This window comes from Lycium barbarum, chromosome 5 (assembly GCF_019175385.1).
Source record: "Lycium barbarum isolate Lr01 chromosome 5, ASM1917538v2, whole genome shotgun sequence".
Classification (NCBI taxonomy): Eukaryota; Viridiplantae; Streptophyta; class Magnoliopsida; order Solanales; family Solanaceae; genus Lycium; species Lycium barbarum.
Window position 1 is genome coordinate 133,649,881 of NC_083341.1, and position 22,046 is coordinate 133,671,926.

Consider the following 22,046-nt stretch of genomic DNA (forward strand, 5'->3'; position numbering starts at 1 on the left):
GAGACCTTTGATAGTATATGAATGCTAGATCAACTTTTAAGTGCATACTTCTATTTCTGAGGCTAACCCTATTAATAATCATCGTATTCAAGTTTGATGCACTGCCGGCGTATAACAGGTAATTGTAGGTAACTCTATTCAATAGCATTGACTGATAACCTCGAATAAATGGTAAATAACCTGCTATAACAAGTTAAATTGCAGTGATGATACTGTCAGTATATATAACTTAAATCTATCCAGGTAATAAAAACGGTAGCATGCAAGAAAACTCTTAGTAATTTACTAATATGCCATGGCCATAACACCAAGAAAGACATAACTTTGTGAGACTTAAGGGGCGAACATCGTATTAATGACCCAAAATACCCTTTAGATTCATGTTTTTAGTGCTCAAAAATAAAATGCACAATTTTCTCATCTATGGATTTCCACATACAATCGACCGTTAAAAGAATAAATATTCAAAAAATGTAAGGAAAAAATAGGCCCCAAGTAGCCAAGCAAACAAAATTTTTAGGAAATTACAACAAAAATTAAACTAGAAAAACAGAACTGTCAAAGGCGTTCAAGTTTAATTATAATCACTAAGAACACCTTTTTTTTTTTTGGAACAAGAAACATGAAAATAAATATGGAATAGCCATCGTATCATGTAAGTTTAACACATTTGAACAGGTTCCAACTTGCTTTTTCACTTCATTTTCTACTCTCTAAGTTATTAACAAAAATGGAATTTTGGCATTAAATTTAGAAGGGAAAAAAAAATGTACCTTATTCTCCATGATTTCAAACAGATTAAAATTTGCAAGATTGTTCGTATGCACAGATTTCGCATCTAGTTCCAAATAACTGACAAAAGCGGTTTCCTATATGCAAAGACTTTGCTCTATAACCGTTTTGTTTACCTTTTCTCCTTAATTTCATCTAACTCTTCTCAAGACTTTGAAATTTAAACAACTCCCCCATTGATTTTTTACAACAAGGGTATAATAGCATTTTTGGTTCCGCAATCATTGATAACTTTAGATTTTAGTTCTCATATCTGACTTAATATATTTGATCTTTAATTAATTGAAATGAGCAATTTTAACTCCTTTACTTGTGAATATTCGCGATTTTATCATGATTAAGTACAAATTTTCATCATTTACTTACTCATTGGTTATGTTAAGTATGTATTATTACTCCATACTACTGAAATGGTCCGCGCTTCGCGCAGTCATGAAAAATCTTACTAATAAATACGTGAAATATTTCTTTTCTAACTAATCCAACAAGGTTTTTAATATTTCTAAATTCTTAATATAAGCGAATGAATTAATATACTTAGTTCACTCACAAATTAAATTACATTGACTCATTTTAAATGAAACATTTAGAACAATTCAACAAATTTTAAAACAAAATGTGTTGCTGAAAATCTTATGGTGTTCATCCCGATTCATTTGTGGCTAAGGCAAGCCTTGTCACTGAAATCTTGGCGATTCGTCAGAATTTGTGACTAAAATCTCAATCATCACCATAACTTGTTGTTAAGGAAGTCTTGCACAATATCTAATATAAAAACCCGAGACATAGAAAGAACACTCATCTTGACACAATATTAGAAAATTAAAAATATTAGAAGAAAATACTCACTCGTGTATTAAATGTTATCAATGTAAATTGTCTAGTGAACGCATTAGCTTTTCGTATTTGAAGAGTCACAAGAAAAAGCAGCAGTTGATTAACACTGAATAACACTTATGTTTTTTTTTTTTTTGGAGTAGAAATATGAAATTAAGAAGATTTGGAGGAACAACAGTTGGTTCCGTCAGCCTTTTCATACAATCTTCTCTCTTATTTCTCTTTATAAAGAGTTTCTTTTTGTCTCGTTAAATCCCAGCAAACACATCTTTTGCGATTCTAAAGCTTGTTGTTACTCAAAAATTAAAAAAGTATTGATATCATCTCATCTCCTCATATCCAGCAAGAAGGAAAGTCCTGATTCTTATCTAAGCATATCTAAGCTTTAAAGGTTAAGGGCAAAAAATGCTAAAAATGGTAGAACTTTTAAAAGAAACTATGGAGAAAATTAATAGAATCTTTAGTTATTGTTCTCAAAGGCTTGAATTTTCACACTTCAGCTGTGACAATTTCCTTCCACCATATGCAACAAAATTTATCCTATCCTCTTTAATGGAGCAATATAATCTAGCATTTCTTTTTATCTTTTTGAGTCTCATGTTCTCGAGACTCTAAAAATTATAAACATTTAGTATATATCCTAAATTCAAACCTCTCAATTTTCACTATCAATGCATGTCTACAGTTACAATGAGGGAAGAGGAAATGGTGGATTAGTAACATATGTGATAATTGAGGCACTTAAATTTCTTCCTTCTCCATATACCCACTTTGCACAATGATCGCATAAAGCTATTAATATATGATTAGTCACCTTAAAATTCAATGCTGACATATCTTAATTGCAGATTAAATAAATAATAATGACGTGGAAGAGAAAATAAACCAAAGAAGAGAGAAAAATGCCAAAAAAAAAGAGAAAAAAGATAAATATGATTCTAGGCCATAGAGAAGTGCCACATCACCTTGTCTATGCCTAACTTTATATTATACATAGATTTAGCAACAATATAGTCCTAAAATAGTTCAAATATAATATATTCTCTACCTGAAAATACTCAAAACACATATTTTATTTAATTGAAGGTTAAATGTGAATACCATCGATAAAATAAGAATTTCATGATAATTGAGGGACCTAAATGCTATTACCCCTTACAAACTGGTTTGGCCTTGCTGACACAAAATATTAACATACTAGTGTCACTCGGCCCGTGCTAAGCCCGCCCCAAACTGACATTAAAAATTCAATTTATAGATATTTTAAATAAATTTTCTGTGCTTGGTTCTTTATTCTTGTAACATCAGTTTGCCATTTTCGAAAAACTTCTAACATATTAAAGTATAAAAATGTATGTTAAAAGAAAGCATTTTTCTCAGTTTATATATTAATGTTTTTTTAAGAAAAAAATCAATAATTGAAAGCTCTTCTAATTTAATTTTATGAGATTAAGTCCCCGATGATCCTAATTGAGCTTTTCATATGTTAAATTAATTTCATTTGAGTTTTTTGAATTGAACTCATATTGACTAACTTACTTTTTACCAAAAAATATTTTGCAAAATACCGGATAATTAATATGTTGTATAATTTAGGACAAAATAGTTAAGTTTAACATGAAAAAAATTATTACTCCTGAATTATATAAAATATATTATCCGGTTGTTTACAAGATATTTTAAAAGTAACAAAAGTAAAATATACTTTTTGCAATTGTCTAGTATTATTACTATATCGAGATCAAATTATATTTCTTTAAATACAATGTTTTTCAAACATTTGTAGATATATATCTTATAGTTCCTTTTTTAATATAATAATTTATTAGATAATTTTATGTTAAAAGTGCGCGCATGTAAATTTTGATTAATTAACTACCATACTTCGGAATTTATTTTTCGATTGAGACAGAAGGGATATTATTTAGATTTTTGATAAATCTTAAAAGTACTTAACAATGATATATTGAAACAATTTTAATAATATTTTCAAATAAAAAACTTAAATATGTATGAGTATGCTTCGTGGGGGGCCACTATAACATTTTCCATTACATCATCTTTTTTAGTGTCATAAAAAAAGCCCTAAAAGTTCTTAAAATTTACCAAAATGTGTGAAAATTTATAAAGTCATAAAAGTTTGAAGTAGGGATAAAAAAAGGATAAAAAATTCATGCGAGGACTACAAAAGATGGAGATTCTCCCTTATATATAGTAGTAATTTTTTACATAAATTTTGATGATTTGTGACAGTTCTTGTGTAAGTGATAAAATATAGGTCTCAATTGCATAAAATCTGACACACAAGTTTTTCCTAAAAATTAAGTAATTTTTGTATATAATTCTTTTTAAGTGAGCTCAGAGTAATTTCACTTATTAGTACTGCACTTTACCCATCGTAATAACAAGTTATACGATTATTATTTGTCCCGTTTAAGTCATTAAAATTTAACCATTTTATTCACTCTAACAGTAAAGTCACAAAAATTTTATGCACCATAATAAATTTTGCACGAATAAAATTATGTTGCGCCGCTATTTAACTTAAACCCGGTAAAAAGTTATGTAAAAACAACCGTCAATGTCAGAAGTAGGAGTTCAATACCATGCGGATTACTAAAAGACTTGTGCTGCCTTCAATTTATTAAAAATTAAATGATTTATAGTCAATATTATAAAGACTAAAATTAAACCTTATTACTAACACAGATAATTAATATTAAAAGTAATAGTACCCCTTTAATAATAAAAAAAATATCCCATGTTCATCTTGGGGAGCAAGGAAAAGGAAGACAGATTAAAGATAAATTACCGGCTTACCGTCAAAGGATGTATGTGCAGCGGGTGGGCTGCTCATTCCTTAACCAGAGGTCTCGAATTCGAGCTGAAATTCTTGATAAGGAGCGCTTTTCCCTGAGTGAGACCCTACGCGGCGTGAATCCAGATATAATCGAGCACTAATGCGGGTTCCGAACTCCGGAGGGAAAACGAAAAAAAGATAGATTAGTTTAATACTTTAGTCAGCCAAGTACAATCCAATAAACAGTCAGCAGAGACAAACAAACACCTCTTCAAACAAACCACTAGCATCATTACATAACAAAATTCTCAAACTTTTTTGTTTTTATCGGCCACACCGCCACTGATAGCTCCATGGGCAAGGATGGCGTTATAGAAGCCCTAAGAAGACCATCTTCAAGGTCACAAGCCAAGGTTATTGGACTTCAATTGGAAATCAAGAAGATAATTATCATGGAAGAAAAGCCCAAGAATGAGTTCAAGAATTGTGAAAAGGAATGGGCTAAATGCTACACATACTTTATGGTCCAAGTCCATGGCCAAGAGGAGGAAGTTTGGGGCCCACATGAAGCACAAAGGGAAGCCCAAATAGCTGAAAATCAGACCTATAAAAGGGCTGAAATACTGCCTAAAAAGGGCAGCAAACTCATGTTTGAAGTGCCCTAGTATTAGGCAACTTTTCCTATTTTGATAGGGAATAGTTATTGGGAATTATTTTACATGTTGTCCTAGTTAGGTTTTAGTATTTAATTAGTTCCATAAAAGTAGATTCTAATCCTATTCTATTTAGGATAAGTTTCCCCTATATATAGGGGTGGATTTTGTTATTTTCATTAGACAAATATTATTATTACTGAGAGTTTCTCTACTTTACACCTTTGTGTGTGGCTACTTTAGATTTATCTTGAAACCTTATAAGAATGATTCTTTTAAGAGGTAAGATTAATTCGTACTTGATATCTTTGGTTCTTATTTGTAAATTAAAGAAGGTAATTAGTCTTACACTAGTTATTGTCTCTAGTTTCTTCGAAGTAGGGGTTTAGATCACCTTTTGATCTAAGTTCTTGAATTGACTCTATTAGCATCATAATTAGCTTTAATTCGTTAATTTTAAATACTAAGATCAATTAGGGTTCGTAGCACTTAATCTTGAAATTTAGGGATTTTATTCTTGAATTTCGTCTATCTTTACATTCTTGTCTTTAATCTTCGTATTTCGCTTCCGCATTATAATTTTGTTTAGTCAAGTAACCCGATTCTTATCAAGTGGTATCAGAGCGGTGCTATCAAGGTTCCACTCTTGATAATCTTAGGAGTTTTGTAAAAATAAAAATTAAAAAAAAAAAACAAAAATTCTCTTTTTTTCTTTTAGTAGCTTAAAATAGTAAAGCTATATTGCAAAAAATAAAAATAAAAAAATCTTGCAAATTAAGAAACTCCATAGTTGTTGTGTTTCTTGTTTTTCCAACATCAAGAAAGAAAACCAAGAAGAGGGGAAATTTAGGATTTTTTTTTCTTTTCATACAAATTGGTCTTTTTCCTGTCTCGCCAAACCCAATCCGTCTAGGAGTTGGTAATTTTTTTTCCTCTCTACATCTTACTTCAAAAGGATTGTTACTTGTAGGGTTTATATATAAATCCTAAAGGAACCAGCCAAAGGTAGTAATTTGAGTGGAAAAAGGTAAGAGAGGGTGAGATCAATTGAGGGAAAAAGCCGAATTGAGAGATATTTGTTCTTTAATATTTTCAAGATGTCTCAAACAGGAAAGGAGAGTGAAGTAGGCACTCAAAACAGCAACTTAGTCGAGATGCTCAGAATGATTACTGCCCGACTTGAAGCGTTAGAGGCAGCCTAAAATCCACCTAATCTGGTGAACATAGCCGATGTGCTGAGAATCCAACAACATCCGATTCCTCAAGTTAGGAGACAAGTTGTTCGACCTCCTCAATTCCAACAAGGTGAGGATCAATTTGGAGACTATGAGGACGAATTTGAGAAAGCTTACCAAATGAGGAACGAAAGAAAGGCACCACGAGCTAGGGCTGAGGATGACAATCTTAGTAGCATTAAGATGAAGATCCCTACTTTCAAGGGAACAAGGGATCCAGACATATACCTTGATTGGGTGAGAAAGGTGGATGCCATCTTTGACTGTCATAATTACTCTGAAGGTAAGAAGGTTAAACTTGCTGTGGTTGAATTTTCTGACTATGCTGCTAGTTGGTGGATGAAACTTAGCAGAGATAGACTAGACAATGGAGAACCGCTCGTTGCGACATGGGACTAGATGAGGAGGGTTATAAGAAAGTGTTTTGTGCCATCACACTTTCAAAGAGATCCATAACAACGCCGTCAAACTCTTAGGCAAGGTTCTAAGTCTGTGGATGATTATTTTAAGTCTATGGATATGGCTATGATCCAAGCAAATTGTAATGAAGAAGAGGAAGCCACTATGGCTAGGTTTCTTAATGGGTTAAATGGAGAAATAGCTGATACAGTAGAATTTCAACAATATGTAAACTTAGATGAGTTGGTAGAGCTGGCTGAAAAAGTAGAAAAACATATTAAAAGGAAGCAACAAGCTAGCTCATGGAAAAATCGATCTACTACAGCTCCAAGGAGGCCATGGCCAACACATGAGGAGAAAACTTTGCCTAAAGCACAAGATGATAAGGGCAAAGGTAAATGGGAGGCCAAAGATGGAGGTAAAACATTTAACACAAAAACTTCTACTCCTTGTACACCTTCTAGTGCGATACAATGTCATAAATGTCAAGGGTGGGGACATAAGGAGTTTAAATGTCCAAATAGAAGAACTATCTTAATTAAAGATAATGGGGAATATGAGAGTGCAAAAAGTGAGGGAGAAGGAGAAGAAGAAGACGGTGTTGAGAGTGAGGACGAGAGAGATGTGGGTCCTCATGCTGAGGGAACTTTTTTGTGGGTAGTTAGGCGTCTTATGAACATTACTATGGGAGATCTTGATGAGGCACAGAGAGAAAATATTTTTCATACACGATGTGGGATAAAGGGTAAAATTTGCTCTATGATTATTGAAAATGGTAATTGTGCTAACGTGGTGAGCGCATACGTGGTGGAGAAATTGGGAATACCATGCACGAAACGTAAGACCAATTACAAGCTCTAATGGTTGAATGAATGTGGAGAGCTCAAGGTGAGCAAACAATGCATGATTTCTTTTTCTATTAGGGAGTATTCTGACGAAGTTCTCTGTGATGTTGTACCAATGCAAGTTTGTCATATTTTATTGGGACGACCCTGGCAATACGATAGATATGCTTCCCATTATGGAAGGAGAAATAAGTATTCTCTTGAACATAAGGGGAAGAAGTATATTTTTGCACCCTTAACTCCTTCCCAAGTGTATGAAGACCAACAACGATTGAAAGAAACAATGGGGAAACATAGGGAGGGATAAAAAAAAAGAGTATGAAAACAGAAAGAGAGGAAAAAAATCAAGTGAGGCGTGAGGAGAGAGAGGGCAGCGACGAGAGAAAGAAAGGGTGGGAAACAGTGAAAAAAATGAAAGAATTGGTGAGAGGAAAGAGGCTAAGGGTGAAAAAATAGTGAGCCTTGCAAAAGCCAAAGAATGTTTACTTGCAAGAAAAGAGGGGTTGCCCATCATCTTGCTTTCCCATAGGGAAGTTATGATTAACACTAACGATTTAACTTCTTCTTTGCCTAGTGTTTTTTCAAAACTTTTGCAAGATTTTGACGATGTCTTTCCTGAGGATATCCCTAAGGGTTTACCTCCTTTGAGAGAAATAGAACATCAAATTGACTTTGTGCCTAGATCTCAACTGCCGAATAGGCCTGCTTATAGAAGCAATCCCGATGAAACAAGGGAACTACAAAGACAAGTAGAAGAGTTACTTGAAAAGGGATTTGTGAGAGAAAGTATGAGCCCATGCTCTGTTCCCGTGCTTTTGGTACCAAAAAAAGATGGTACTTGGAGGATATATGTGGATTGTCGCGCCATCAACAAAATAACAGTAAAGTATCGCCATCCTATTCCTCGTCTAGATGATATGCTTGACCAATTACATGGTTCTAAAATTGATTTAAAAAGTGGATACCACCAAATTCGAATGAATCCCGGAGATAAGTGGAAAACTACTTTCAAAACTAAGTATGGATTGTATGAGTGGTTAGTGATGCCGTTTTGTTTAACTAATGCACTTAGTACTTTCATGAGACTAATGAACCATATCTTTAAGGATTTTCATGGCAAATTTGTTGTGGTCTATTATGATGATATTCTGATCTTTTCAACCTCTCTTGAAGAACATGTGGAACACTTGAGGTTAGTTTTTGATATATTTAGGGAGGAACAATTGTATGCTAATTTGTCAAAGTGCACGTTTTGTGTTGATAAAGTAATCTTTCTTGGTTTTGTTGTTAGCTCAAAGGGTGTTGAGGTTGATGTAGATAAAATTAAAGCAGTTAAAGAATGGCCTACACCTAAGCGCGTGACGGAACTTAGGAGTTTTCATGGACTTTTTAGTTTTTATAGGAGATTTGTGAGGGACTTTAGTACAATTGCTGCACCATTAATTGAAGTCATAAAAAAGGATAAGGCTTTTAATTGGGGAAAAGAACAAGACCATGCATTTAATGTCTTGAAGGATAAGTTGTGTTCTGCTCCTTTGTTGCAATTACCTGATTTTTCTAAATCCTTTGAAATTGAATGTGATGCTAGTGGAAAAGGTATATGGGCTGTTTTAATGGAAGACTCTAAGCCTATAGCATATTTTAGTGAGAAATTGAGTGGAGCTACATTTAATTATTCTACTTATGATCGTGAGTTATACGCCTTGGTAAGGATTTTGGCTACTTGGCAACATTACTTGTGGCCGCGTGAGTTTGTGATAAAGACTGACCATGAGTCATTGAGGTACTTGAAAGGCCAAGCTAAGTTGAGTAGGCGACATGCCAAGTGGGTAGAGTTCATTGAGACGTTTCCTTATGTGATTTCATACAAGAAAGGTAAGGACAATGTGGTGGCTGATGCATTATCCCGAAGGTACGTTCTTGTCTCTACTATTACTTCTAAACTACTGGGATTTGAGCACATTAAAGGTTTGTATCTTGATGATTCTGAGTTTGGGGTTGCTTATGCTGCATGTTTGAAGGGACCCTTTGAGAAGTTCACTTTACGTGATGGGTTCCTTTTCAAGGAAAATAAGTTGTGTGTGCCAATACGTTCATTGCGTGAGGTTTTTGTAAAAGAGGCATATTGCGGGGGTCTTATAGGACACTTTGGAGTGCCAAAGACCTTAGATATACTTGCTGAAAATTTCTTTTTGCCTGGCATGCGCAAGGATGTAGAAAATTTTTGTGCACAATGTTTAGAATGTAAACATGCTAAATCTAGGGTTTTACCATATGGGTTGTACACGCCTTTACCTGTTCCGATTTCACCTTGGATAGATATATTTATGGATCTTGTCTTAGGTTTGTCAAAAACAAAGTATGGTAAGGATAGTGTCTTTGTTGTGGTGGATAGATTCTCTAAGATGGCTCGTTTCATTCCATTCTTGATAACTAATGATGCTTCTCATGTGGCTGATTTGTTTGTTAAAGAAATTGTGAAGTTACATGACATACCTAGAACTATTGTTAGTGATAGGGATGTTAAGTTTCGGAGCCACTTTTGGCGTGTTCTTTGGGGAAGTCTAGGGACCAAATTGTTGTTTTCTGCTTCTTGTCACCCACAAACTGATGGGCAAATTGAGGTGTTGAATAGAACTTTGGGCAACATGTTAAGGGTTGTTTTGAAAGGTAAATTAACTTCTTGGGAGGATCACTTGCCTTTGGTGGAATTTGCTTATAATAGAACTATTCATTCTTCTACTGGGTCTTCTTCTTTTGAAGCTGTTTATGGTTTTAATCCCCTTATTCCCCTTGATTTAGTGCTATTTCCCACTAATGATGTTGCTAGTCTTGATGGAACAAATAAAGCTGAGATGATGAGAAGGATACATGAGCGAACTAGACTGGCCATTGAAAAGAGGAATGAGCAAGTTGCTTTGAGAAGAAACAAAGGGCGAAAACAAGTCATCTTTGAGTCTGGGGACTCAGTTTGGGTTCACATGAGGAAAGAAAGGTTTCCTTCAAAAGGAAGTCTAAATTGCATGCTAGAGGCAATGGACCCTTCAAAGTTCTCGAGCGAATTGGAGACAATGCTTACAAGTTGGATCTGCCTGGTGAGTATCAAGTAAGTGCTACTTTTAATGTTGCCGACTTGTCCTTGTTTGATGAAGGTTTAAATTCAAGTACGAATTCTTTTCCAGAAGAGGGGGATGATAGCTCCATGGGCAAGGATGGTGCTATAGGAGCCCTAAGAAGACCATCTTCAAGGTCACAAGCCAAGGAGATGCAAGCCAAGGTTGCTGGACTTCAATTGGAAATCAAGAAGATAATCATCATCGAAGAAAAGCCCAAGAATGAGTTCAAGAATTGTGAAATGGAATGGGCTAAATGCTACACATACTTTACGGTCCAAGTCCAAGCCTAAGAGGAGGAAGATTGGGGCCCACATGGAGCCCAAAGGGAAGCCCAAATAACTGAAAATCATACCTATAAAAGGGCTGAAATTCTGCCTAAAAACGGCAGCAAACTCACGTTTGAAGTGCCCTAGTATTAGGCAACTTTTCCTATTTTGATAGGGAATAGTTTTTGGGAATTATTTTACATGCTTTCCTAGTTAGGTTTTAGTATTTAATTAATTCCATAAAGTAGATTCTAATCCCATTCTATTTGGGATAAGTTTCCCCTATATATAGGGGTGGATTTTGTTATTTTCATTAGACAAATAATATGGATTTTGTTATTTTCATTAGACAAATATTATTATTATTTAGAGTTTCTCTGCTTTACACCTTTGTGTGTGGCTATTTTAGATTTATCTTGCAACCTTATATGAACGATTCTTTTAACAGGTAAAATTAATTCGTAGTTGATATCTTTGGTTCTTATTCGTAAATTAAAGAAGGTAAATAGTTTATACTGGTTATTGTCTCTAGTTTCTTCAAAATAGGGGTCTAGATCACCTTTTGATCTAAGTTGTTGAATTGAATCTATTAGTATCATAATTAGCTTTAATTCATTAATTTTGAATATTAAGGTCAATTAGGGTTCTTAGCACTTAATCTTGAAATTTGGGAATTTTATTCTTGAATTTTGTCTATCTTTACATTCTTGTGTTTAATCTTCGTATTTTCACTTTCGCATTATAATTTTGTTTAGTCAAGTAAACCGATTCTTATCGGCCACAATCCAATTTGTCTGTTAATTTGTTCTCTCTCAAAAATTCATTCTTTTCCCAAAGTGGATCTTTTTTACAAGTTCAAGACTCCTTCCCCCTCTAACTCTATAAAAATCCAATCTTTTTTCCAAAAAGGGGTACTTTCTTACAAGTTCAAGACTCATTTTTTCCTCTCCAACTCTATATAAAAATCCAAGCTTTTCACAATCTTTTTCTAAAATGGGTCTCTTTTACAAGTTCAAGACTCTTTTTTCCCCCCTCATAAAAATTCAAGACTTTTACGAGGTTTTCTCAAAAGAGGTCCTTTGTACAACTTCAAGGCTCCTATTTTTTTTTTTTTTAACATGGAGAATATAGAAGAAGGATTGTTATTGAAAGAAAGAGAATTAGTAGAATTGAGATGGGAAGTAATTTGGGAGGAAGTGAAGGAAGTTGGCTATTTGGCTGGTCCAATGATAGCTGTGACACTTTCAATGTATTTGTTGGAAGTTATATCAATGATGATGGTTGGTCATTTGGGTGAACTTTCTCTCTTAAGTACTGCCCTTGCTCTTTCTCTTGCTGCAGTCACTGGTTTCAGCTTTCTTGTGAGTACCTATTTATGATCCTTTCTTTGGTTATGTGCATGGACAATCAGAGGGTCGGGATTTCTATTTTATTGGTTCTGGATTTTAGAACGACTTCAAGCACTAATTTAGTTTTAAATTTGATCTGTACATATTTAATATTAAATGAATATCCTAAAACAATTATACTGTTTGGGCAAAAGCATGGGCATCTATAGTAGGTTAACATGGAGAGTTACAGTTACATAGAATTTAACTTATATGCACCGATTGTCAGGTCAACCTTTACTTTATACTTTATAGCAGGTAACATGTCTTATTTTCAAGTTTAGAAATTTTACTTCGTATTGGAAGTTACCTGTATATATGTTTCAGGTGACCTGATAGTGTAAACTTCCCATCTCTGGTTGTTTCTTGGATTTGGATTTAAGTGTTAGGTTCACACTCTTGGTTTTCAGGAAACTATAGCAGGCTTAACATGAAAAGTTACATAGAGTTTAACCTATATACACTCATTGTCAGGTCACTTTCACCTTTATAATAGGTCACACGCCTTATTTTCAAGATGCAAATCTCACTTTTTATGGGGAGTTACCTGTATATATGCTTTAGGTGATCTGATAGTGTTAAAAATTATTACATTGTCGATGGCGATGTTTATAAGTTAAGACTTAGTTACATATAGTTGTTGGTCTATTTTTACACTATCAGTGGAATCTAACTGGTTGTAGCAGGTTCTCAGTCTGTAATACATATCGAGTGGATAAAACTTAAACTCTTTCTTCTTTCTGTAACTTGTAATATGTTATGTTTACAATTTTGGGAACTTACTACAATATTTTGATGTCTGTGAGGTTGTTCAATGTTTCAGCAGGAATAGAAATGGTCTTTGTGGGTGTGTGGGGAGGGGAAGAAGGGGGGGGGGGGGGGTTGAGCAGCCATTGTATAAACTTTAAGCAATGAAGATATAAATTATTTAGTTGAATAGATTCAATTTGGTTATTCCTTTTTTGTTTGTTCTCTAGCTTTTAGTCTTCACATGAAGAGAGAAATTGAATGGGATTAAGGTAAAACATAGGTAAATGCCAAGGACAAACCAAAGAAGAATAAGAATGTGTTTGAACTTTGAAGTAGAGTTTACAGGCAGAGCTTTTTACTCTTTTCTATTTTCAACTTAGAGGGCATAGTTATAATTCTAATGTGATTAACAAGCATTGGTTTTCCACAAAATAGAGCTGCAAAGTTTTTCTTTGCTTTATAAATGAATAAACTGTCTAGTAATAACAGTTTTTTTACCATTTTTTGTGCCTCACCACTGAGTAAAATTTAAATGTGCTGTGTAGTTAGGCATGGCCAGTGCACTAGAAACTCTTTGCGGACAGGTTTTCGGAGCTAAGCAGTACCAAAGACTTGGTACTCAAACATATACAACCATTTTGTCTCTCTTCATTGTTTGCATTCCGCTCACGGTCTTATGGATATATATGGGAAAATTGCTTACATTCATCGGGCAAGATCCTCAGATTTCTCACGAAGCCGGAAAGTTCATTAAGTGGCTTATTCCTGCTCTCTTTGCTTATGCGAATCTTCAGCCACTTATTCGGTACTTGGAGATGCAAAGTATGATTGTTCCATTGCTCATGAGTTCTGGCATTACGATATGCTTCCACATACCATTGTCTTGGGTGCTAGTGTTTTGCACTGGCTTAGGTAATATTGGTGTGGCAGTGGCTATTGGTATATCGATGTGGTTGAATGTCATCATCCTTGCTTCGTACATGAGGTTGGATTCCGCTTGTGCGAAAACCTGTGCACCAATGTCATGGGAGATTGTCAGGGGAATGAGAGAGTTTTTTCGATTCGCTATCCCTTCTGCCATCATGATTTGGTACTTCCACAACCTCCCTCCGTCTATTTTAATATTTTAATTAAACTCTTTTCGTGTGTATTTTCGACAAAATTCATGCTACGTGTTGTATTTTGTAGTCTTGAATGGTGGTCATTTGAGCTGCTTATCTTGCTATCCGGGTTATTACCGAATCCCCAACTTGAAACTTCAGTGCTATCCATATGGTATGTTCTGAATCTCTCTCGTAAATGATTGGTCCAGTTAGTAATATGATCTAAAAGGTCGTAGAATTGCGAATTTATTGTGACATTCCATTTTGCAGCCTGAACACCATTTCGACCCTATATGCAATTCCATTTGGTCTCTCTGGTGCTGTAAGGTATGAATTTAATCCAACTTTTCACATCCATGTGGGTTGTTTCTCAAATATGTGGATATTGAACTCCTGTTTACTTTCAGCACTCGAGTTTCTAATCAATTAGGAGCTGGAAATCCTCAAGGGGCTCGTGTATCCGTGGTTTCTGTAATGCTCATTGCAGCCACAGAGACAATATTAGTAAGCGCAACTCTATTTGCCTGTCGAAACATATTTGGCTACATTTTCAGCAACGAGAAGGAAGTCGTGGACTATGTCGCAAACATGGCTCCTCTTCTATGTCTATCGGTCACAACTGACAGCTTGCAAGGAACCCTTTCAGGTTAGACTTTTCCACATCTAGTTACTAGAAGAAAATGTAACAACTACGAGTGTCGGAGCCACGTTTTCTACTGAATCCCTTTAGCCGGGAAAATTGTACTATGTATATTGCTTAAACTTTTTCCACATCAAGTTACTACAAGAAAAGGTAACAGATACAAGTGGCAGAGCCACATTTATGTACCAAAAAGGGGCTCGATTGAATTCCCTTCGCCGGAAAACTGTACTATGTACAGTCAGACCTCTCTATAACAACCATCCTCTATAACAACATTTCACTATAGCGGCCAAATATTTTTTGGAACTGATTTTTCATGTTATGTTATATTATATGTTCTCTATAACAGCATTTTCGCTGTGGCAGCCAAAAAATATCGGAACAAACGACGCCTTTATACAGAGGTTTGACTGTATATGGGTTAAGACTTTTTCCACATCAAGTTACTGCAAGCAAATGTAACAAATGCGGGTGGCTGAGCTATATTTACCTAAGGGGTTCAACTGAATTCCCTTTGCCAGAAAATTGTACTATGCATATTGGTGAATTCTTTCTTAACGTGCATATATATAAATTGTTGAATCCGCCACTAATAGATAAATGTCAAGAACGGGCGTATGACTAATTGTGGTACTATGCACATTCTAGGTGTCGCGAGGGGATGTGGCTGGCAGCATATTGGAGCCTATGTCAATCTTGCTTCATTTTACCTATGTGGAATTCCTATTGCTGCTTCATTGGCTTTTTGGCTCAATTTTCGGGGGAAAGGCTTGTGGATCGGCATACTTTCTGGTGCAGCTCTGCAGACTATTTTACTTTCTGTGGTAACATGCTGCACAAATTGGAAAACACAAGCTGCAATGGCAAGGGAGAGGCTTCATGCTGATGAAAAATTATCTATTGATAACAGGCTGATTTAATTAAGAGGCCTATAGATGAATTCCACAATACTCTGTTGGAAGTCTTGAAGAAGTTACAAAAGGCTGAACTTAAAAGAAAGAAGAGAGAAGTTCCTACGCCACAGTTATTAATCAGCTTGATTACTCTAAAATGTTTTGGTTTTTTAAAAATAACTACTATCCTTGGCTGTACTGAACGAGTTATTTGAAATAAGATGCAACAACTTAGCATTAATTGAAGACACATCATATATAAAATGGTTTGTGAATGAGTCACACCACATCTCCAACAGTATGTGCTTGGGGCCTAATCAAGTTTCCAGACAATTTTTTACTTCTCACAATGTCTGTGACTATTGTGTCACATAAGAGAATATGAGTGAGAGGATATAGGAATAGCCGAAGAGGCTGAGTGTCGAAGAGAAAAAAATTAAGGGTGTGTTTGGTATGTTTCCAATTTTCCCATGTGTACAACTATTTTCTCCGCGAAAACAAGTTCCTTACAAATCAAGAAAATGACTTTCCTTGTAGGAGTAGGAACAAAAAACAAGTTCCATAAATTGCATTCCAAGCATATTGTCTCCTCTCTGTCCCCTAACTCCCCCAACCTCCAACCCTTGTCCACCCCACACCCCTGACCCCCATTCCCCACCCCCAACCCACCTCACACCATTAGGGGTGTACATGGATCGGGTTGGTTCGAATTTTTTAAACACCAAACCAAACTAATTGCATCGGGTTTTTAAATTTATACACCAAACCAAACCAATAAAATTCGGATTTTTCAACCTCGGGTTTTTTCGGGTTATTCGGTTTTCTCGGATTTTTCGGTTTTTTTTGGGGAATAGTCTTGATACAAAACATATAACTTTTACTTCAAATATAATAAGATACAACTATATAATTAAGGTGTTTCTTAAGAAAATAACACAAAATGTGAGAAGAGTGATGACATGGTATTAAAATATTCAACAAAAGCTAATAAAATCGGTTAAAATAAATATTGTTAATTAACAAGCCATAAAGAAAATGACCATAATCTAAAAATACTAAGTCATGCTAAAATAAGTACGGCTAAGTAAGTATTAATTACATGACAAAGAAAAAAGCTTAAGTTATATGTATTTTCACTATCTAAATCAATTATGCAAAACTAAATAATAGATATCCAACATTATTGTCATTCCTAGTGATAAATTAAATTTCTTTTGTTAGCATTAGTGTTGAGTTGGTTTTGGTATGGACTTTATTTGAGTTACTAACATCCATAGGATATAAAACTTATTGACATTCAAAATTCTAAGTTCAAACTTGAATAATATGATACTAATAGATTAAAAACTACGAAAAAATTTAAGAAATATTTATAAATTACATTACAAATAAATATTTTTATGTATAAAATATTTTAAAAATTGAATACATGTAATGTCGGATTGGTTTGATTCGGTTTGACTTTTTTTTAGTTAAAACCAAACCAAACCAATTATGGTCAGTTTTTTTCTTTCAACACCAAACCACTGGTCGGGTTTTTTTCTCGGTTTATCGGTTTGGTGAGGTTTATCGGTTTACTTTGTACACCCCTACACACCATAGTGTTTTCCTAAATTACATATAAAGAAAAACATAATAGTGATAAGCGGGGATCCAGAAATTGTGAAGTAATAGTATCAAGATCCTGTCTTTCACAACAACTAAAGCTTTTTAAATGTTAGGTCCATTCTTATAGGCTCTATTTCTATCTAAAAACACTAGGATATCCAATTGCAAAGAAGAGACCTTTGATAGTATATGAATGCTAGGTCAACTTTTAAGTGCATACTTCTATTTCTGTTGCTAACCCTATTAATAATCATCGTATTCAAGTTTTATGCACTGCCAGTGTATAACAGGTAATTGTAGGTAACTCTATTCAATAGCATTGACTAATAACCTCGAATAGATGGTAAATAACCTACTATAACAAGTTTACACTGATGATATTGTCAGTATATATAAATTAAATCTATCCAGGTAATAAAAATGATAGCATGCAAGAAAACTCTTAGTAATTTACTAATATGCCATGGCCACAACACCAAGACAGACATAACTTTGTGAGACTTAAGGGGCGAACATCGTATTAATGACCCAAAATACGCTTTAGATTCATGTTTTTAGTGCTCAAAAATAAAATGCACAATTTTCTCATCTATGGATTTGCTATCCACATATAATCGACCATTAAAAGAATAAATATTCAAAAAATGTAAGGAAAAAATAGGCCCAAAGTAGCCAAGCAAACAGAATTTTTAGGAAATTACAACAAAACAATTAAATCAGAAAAACAGAACTGTCAAAGGCGTTCAGTTTTAATTATAATCACTACGATCACTTTTTTTTTTTTTGGAACAAGAAACATGAAAATAAATATGGAATAGCCATCGTATCATGTAAGTTTAACACATTTGAACAGGTTCCAACTTGCTTTTCACTTCATTTTCTACTTTCGAAGTTATTAACAAAAATGGAATTTTGGCATTAAATTTAGAAGGGGAAAAAAAATATACCTTATCCTCCATGATTTCAAACAGATTAAAATTTGTAAGATTGTTCGTATGCACAGATTTCGAAGTCCGGAACCAAAATGACCCAAAAAAAGACCTTTTGAACCAAAATACCCCAACAAAAAAAAATAGTTACCATAGTACCTTTAATGCAGTAATTTACTGCGTTAGAGGAGTCTCCTTTTTTTTTTTTTTTGTTAAACTCGTCTTTCTTTTACATTTTCACACTTTTTACGTACTTTAGCCATAGATTAATCATGCTTCGGGGCTCCAAACTTTAATATTTTATATAAAACCCCACTTATTTTTGTATGATTAATAAGGTAGGCTCAGTACATCATGGATAAGCAAAACTTCGGATTGTTGTTTTAGTGGTTGAAAGGTGCTCGAAGTCTATTTTTGTTTGAAGACTTGTTGTCATTAGCTTTAAGTTATTTATGTTTGAGGGTTTAGATATAAGCGTGTTATTTTTTAGTCAAAATTGCATCATTCATACCAATCTCAAAATAATTAAATTGCATCATTCTTAACACTATGAAAATACATAAACTTGTTCATTAATAACAAACCCAAACTTGTTAAAATACAATCATGAAAGAAAGAAATAACTAAAAATACGTGAGCCCACACATGCCTTGAATTGATCTTCCGGCACCACCGCGAGATGTGCCACCACCATGAAAGTTTCCTCCGCCACGAGAGGTACTTCCACCGCGCGATGTATTTTGACCATCATGCCGTAAGGGACACTTACGCTTATCATGACAAACATAATTGCAAAATGAGCATTTTCGAGTGTATCGCCCTGGTGGAACATCCATTTCATTAGGAATACGGGAGTATGCTTTCTTTTTGAATTTACAGATAAATGCTTTATTTGCAACCATCGAAAATGGCTCCATTGGCTAATAACTGTAGCATCCCCTTTAGGAGGATGCCACTTACAAAATAAAAGCTAATTTATGTCAAAGATATTCACAATAATTTAGTGGCGGAAATAGGCTCATGCGAAAAGGTTTAAACGTGCGACATTTTTTTTTCTTCTTAACAATACACTTCGTAACATCCTTGAAAGAAATACAATATCAGAGTATCAATTGAATATGCTAGCACCCTTCTCGAATAATCAAAATTTTGATGCAACCTCCTAATGAAATTATATTTTCCATTTAGCACCATTGCAGGTTCGTATCATACACGAATTTCAAACGTGTGAATACCAAAAGAAAACTAGTCTCCTTCTCGGTACATAATTGCAAGACAAACTGTAAATTTAGTACATGCCAAGACTTGGGTTAAAGCATACCCTAAAATAGCAAAACAAGTCACCGAGTTCAAGTTACAAGCTTATGGTCTTGTGGTCCAACAAGCCTCCAAAATTTCATACATAAGTGTGACATATGGATCATGTACGAGTCCTAAAATTTTACAAGACCTAGATGCATATGCAAATGTGATCTTCACTAAAGCTCCCAAAAATCTACTCCAAATGGTCATATTCAAATCTCTTCTCGTACGTTACCTACGATAGCAAACAACGATCGCTAAGTATAAAGCTTAGTGGCGTATAAACTTTGGGCTTGGAGCCATAGATTCTCCAATTCCCTTATCTGTCGTAGGTAGCTCAATAAGATAATAACAAATCCAGTAAACAAGTATATCAAGTATCAAATATCAAACCTTGAAGAATTTCCATCTGTCGAAATCAATATTCGAAAGCCCAAGTGTCAAGAAAGCTTATAAATCAATTCAAGAGAGTATGTCAAATAACTAATTTCGCCCATTATGTACGTCATGCCACACACCAAGCATAATCAATATGGACCAAAGCCCCAAATCAAGTAGGGTCGTCACCCAGTAATCAAGAGAATCAAGAGCCACGTTGAAAGTGGCTTTCCACTCATGCTCGAAAATGGACAAAAGTCCATCATCAAGACGAAACGTAAATCCAAAGTCAAGATGGGCAAGATCCGAATAAAAATGCATGCCCATATCGGTGAAAAAGTCACCACAACAAGAAGGACAAAGTCCCAACAAGAATGCAAAATGATTAAGCAATTCGTACAAGTGGGCGATTTAGCGAATATTTTGCAATACTTGAGATAATAACCATACAATGATATAAGATGAAGAGGAAGGAAACAACTCATCAAGATACTTCAAAATTCCAGCAAGTAAAGATATTTCAAATTTAGGTTTATACACAAACCTTGGTGCTTTACCACACAGCAAGTTCTACCACAATTCGAGGGGTTCAAATCGTCTACACCATAGATCAACCAAAGTCCACTTCGTGAAACAATTCCTCTTAGCTTGTACAAGAGCATATATACCTTAAATACACAATCAAATATCTACTTAAGTTCAATGATTTCAGCACGTCGAAACTAAACATGAAATCAGTGAAAATCACCCTAAACTACCAAAACAGGAATTCTGGATAGTACTTCTGTCTTGTATTGTGGCTCAGTTTCAAAGGGGTAAACGACAAAAATAGACTTTTTGGCCTAAATGAAAGTTGTAGATATATGTCTTGGGGTTTCAAAGAAATTTAAATCACTCCTATAGCAATTTTTACAAAAAGATATGCTCAAAATACTAACAGTAGTACATGTAGGGTTTGCAAAACAGAAATCTGGGCAGCACCTGCCCTGTAATTCATCACCCCTTTTCCAGTAAATAAAAGCAAAACTGGGTTTTGGAGCCTGAACAAAAGTTGTAGGGCTATGAAATAGCTTTCTATAAAATCTTGTATCACTTAAAACTAAATTTTATACAAGGAATTATGCTGAAAACACTAACAGCTGTCCAGTTCAAAAACGGGTTTTGTAACTTACCTTAGTAGTGTGGAGTAGTTTGTGGCCCAATCAAGACAAGTATTGATGATTGATTTAGAGGATGAATATAATGAGAGGGGATAATCTTTGGGGTTTATTTTGGTGGAGTAAACGAAATATGAAGAGGAGGTGGAGAGGATATGAGCTAAAGGTAATATATTTACCTTTGGATAACTACAAACTTTTTTTTTTGTTGTTTCGATAACTACAAAAAGGGGCAGCCCTAAATACATAAATATCTAATCCATTTAATAATTTACTAAGATAATAATGGGAGTATCTTACATAACTACACCATAACACTTCAAACAAGTTCCAAATATCGTCAAGTTCACGTTCAAGAAGTGCGAAGTAAAATATATACTTACTATCAAGATATGGTCAATCGAAAATTCAAGAGTTAGTTTAAAAAAAATTCGGGGTGTTACAACTCCCCCCCCCCCCCCCCCCCCCCTTAAGAAATTTCGTCCCGGAATTTACCTTATACTAGCCTCAAAACAAATGTGGATATTGAATTCGCATATCCTCCTCTCGCTCCCAGGTAGCTTCTTTGCCAGAATGATTCCTCCAAAGGACTTTTACTAATGTTTTTCTTGTTTCTAAGCTCTTTTATCTCACGCGCCAAGATTTAAATAGGTTCCTCTTCATATGTCAAGTCAAGACTGACCTCAATGGATTTAACAGGAAGAATATGAGATGGATCTGAGCGATATCTTCTAAGCATAGAAACATGGAAGACATTGTGGATCTTATGTAACTCCGGTGGAAGAGCTAGTTTATCTGCAACTGGACCAACTCTCTCAAGTACTTCATATGGTCTAATAAATCGAGGACTAAGTTTTCCTTTTTGGCCAAATCTCATAACCTTCTTCCATGGAGAAACCTTTAAAAATACCTTATCTCCCACCTGATGTTCAATTTCACGCCTCTTAAGATC

At 34.6% G+C, this 22,046-nt stretch overlaps 1 protein-coding gene across 1 annotated transcript; it reads left to right on the forward strand.

Moving 5' to 3' along the window:
* The first annotated feature begins 11,935 nt into the window (after nucleotides 1-11,935).
* Nucleotides 11,936-15,961, forward strand: LOC132641658 (protein DETOXIFICATION 14-like). The gene is made up of 6 exons (XM_060358716.1): nucleotides 11,936-12,304; nucleotides 13,627-14,171; nucleotides 14,270-14,356; nucleotides 14,455-14,511; nucleotides 14,592-14,830; nucleotides 15,476-15,961. The coding sequence occupies exons 1-6, from the start codon at nucleotides 12,062-12,064 to the stop codon at nucleotides 15,745-15,747; spliced, it is 1,443 nt and encodes a 480-aa protein (XP_060214699.1). The 5' UTR covers nucleotides 11,936-12,061; the 3' UTR covers nucleotides 15,748-15,961.
* The last annotated feature ends 6,085 nt before the right edge of the window (nucleotides 15,962-22,046 follow it).

Excerpts from the sequence above, each read along its gene's own strand:
- LOC132641658 (XM_060358716.1), top strand. The coding sequence starts at position 12,062 with ATGGAGAATATAGAAGAAGGATTGTTATTGAAAGAAAGAGAATTAGTA. Across the intron at positions 14,512-14,591 it reads GGTCTCTCTGGTGCTGTAAG|CACTCGAGTTTCTAATCAAT; the intron begins GTATGAATTTAA and ends GTTTACTTTCAG. Across the intron at positions 14,831-15,475 it reads CTTGCAAGGAACCCTTTCAG|GTGTCGCGAGGGGATGTGGC; the intron begins GTTAGACTTTTC and ends TGCACATTCTAG.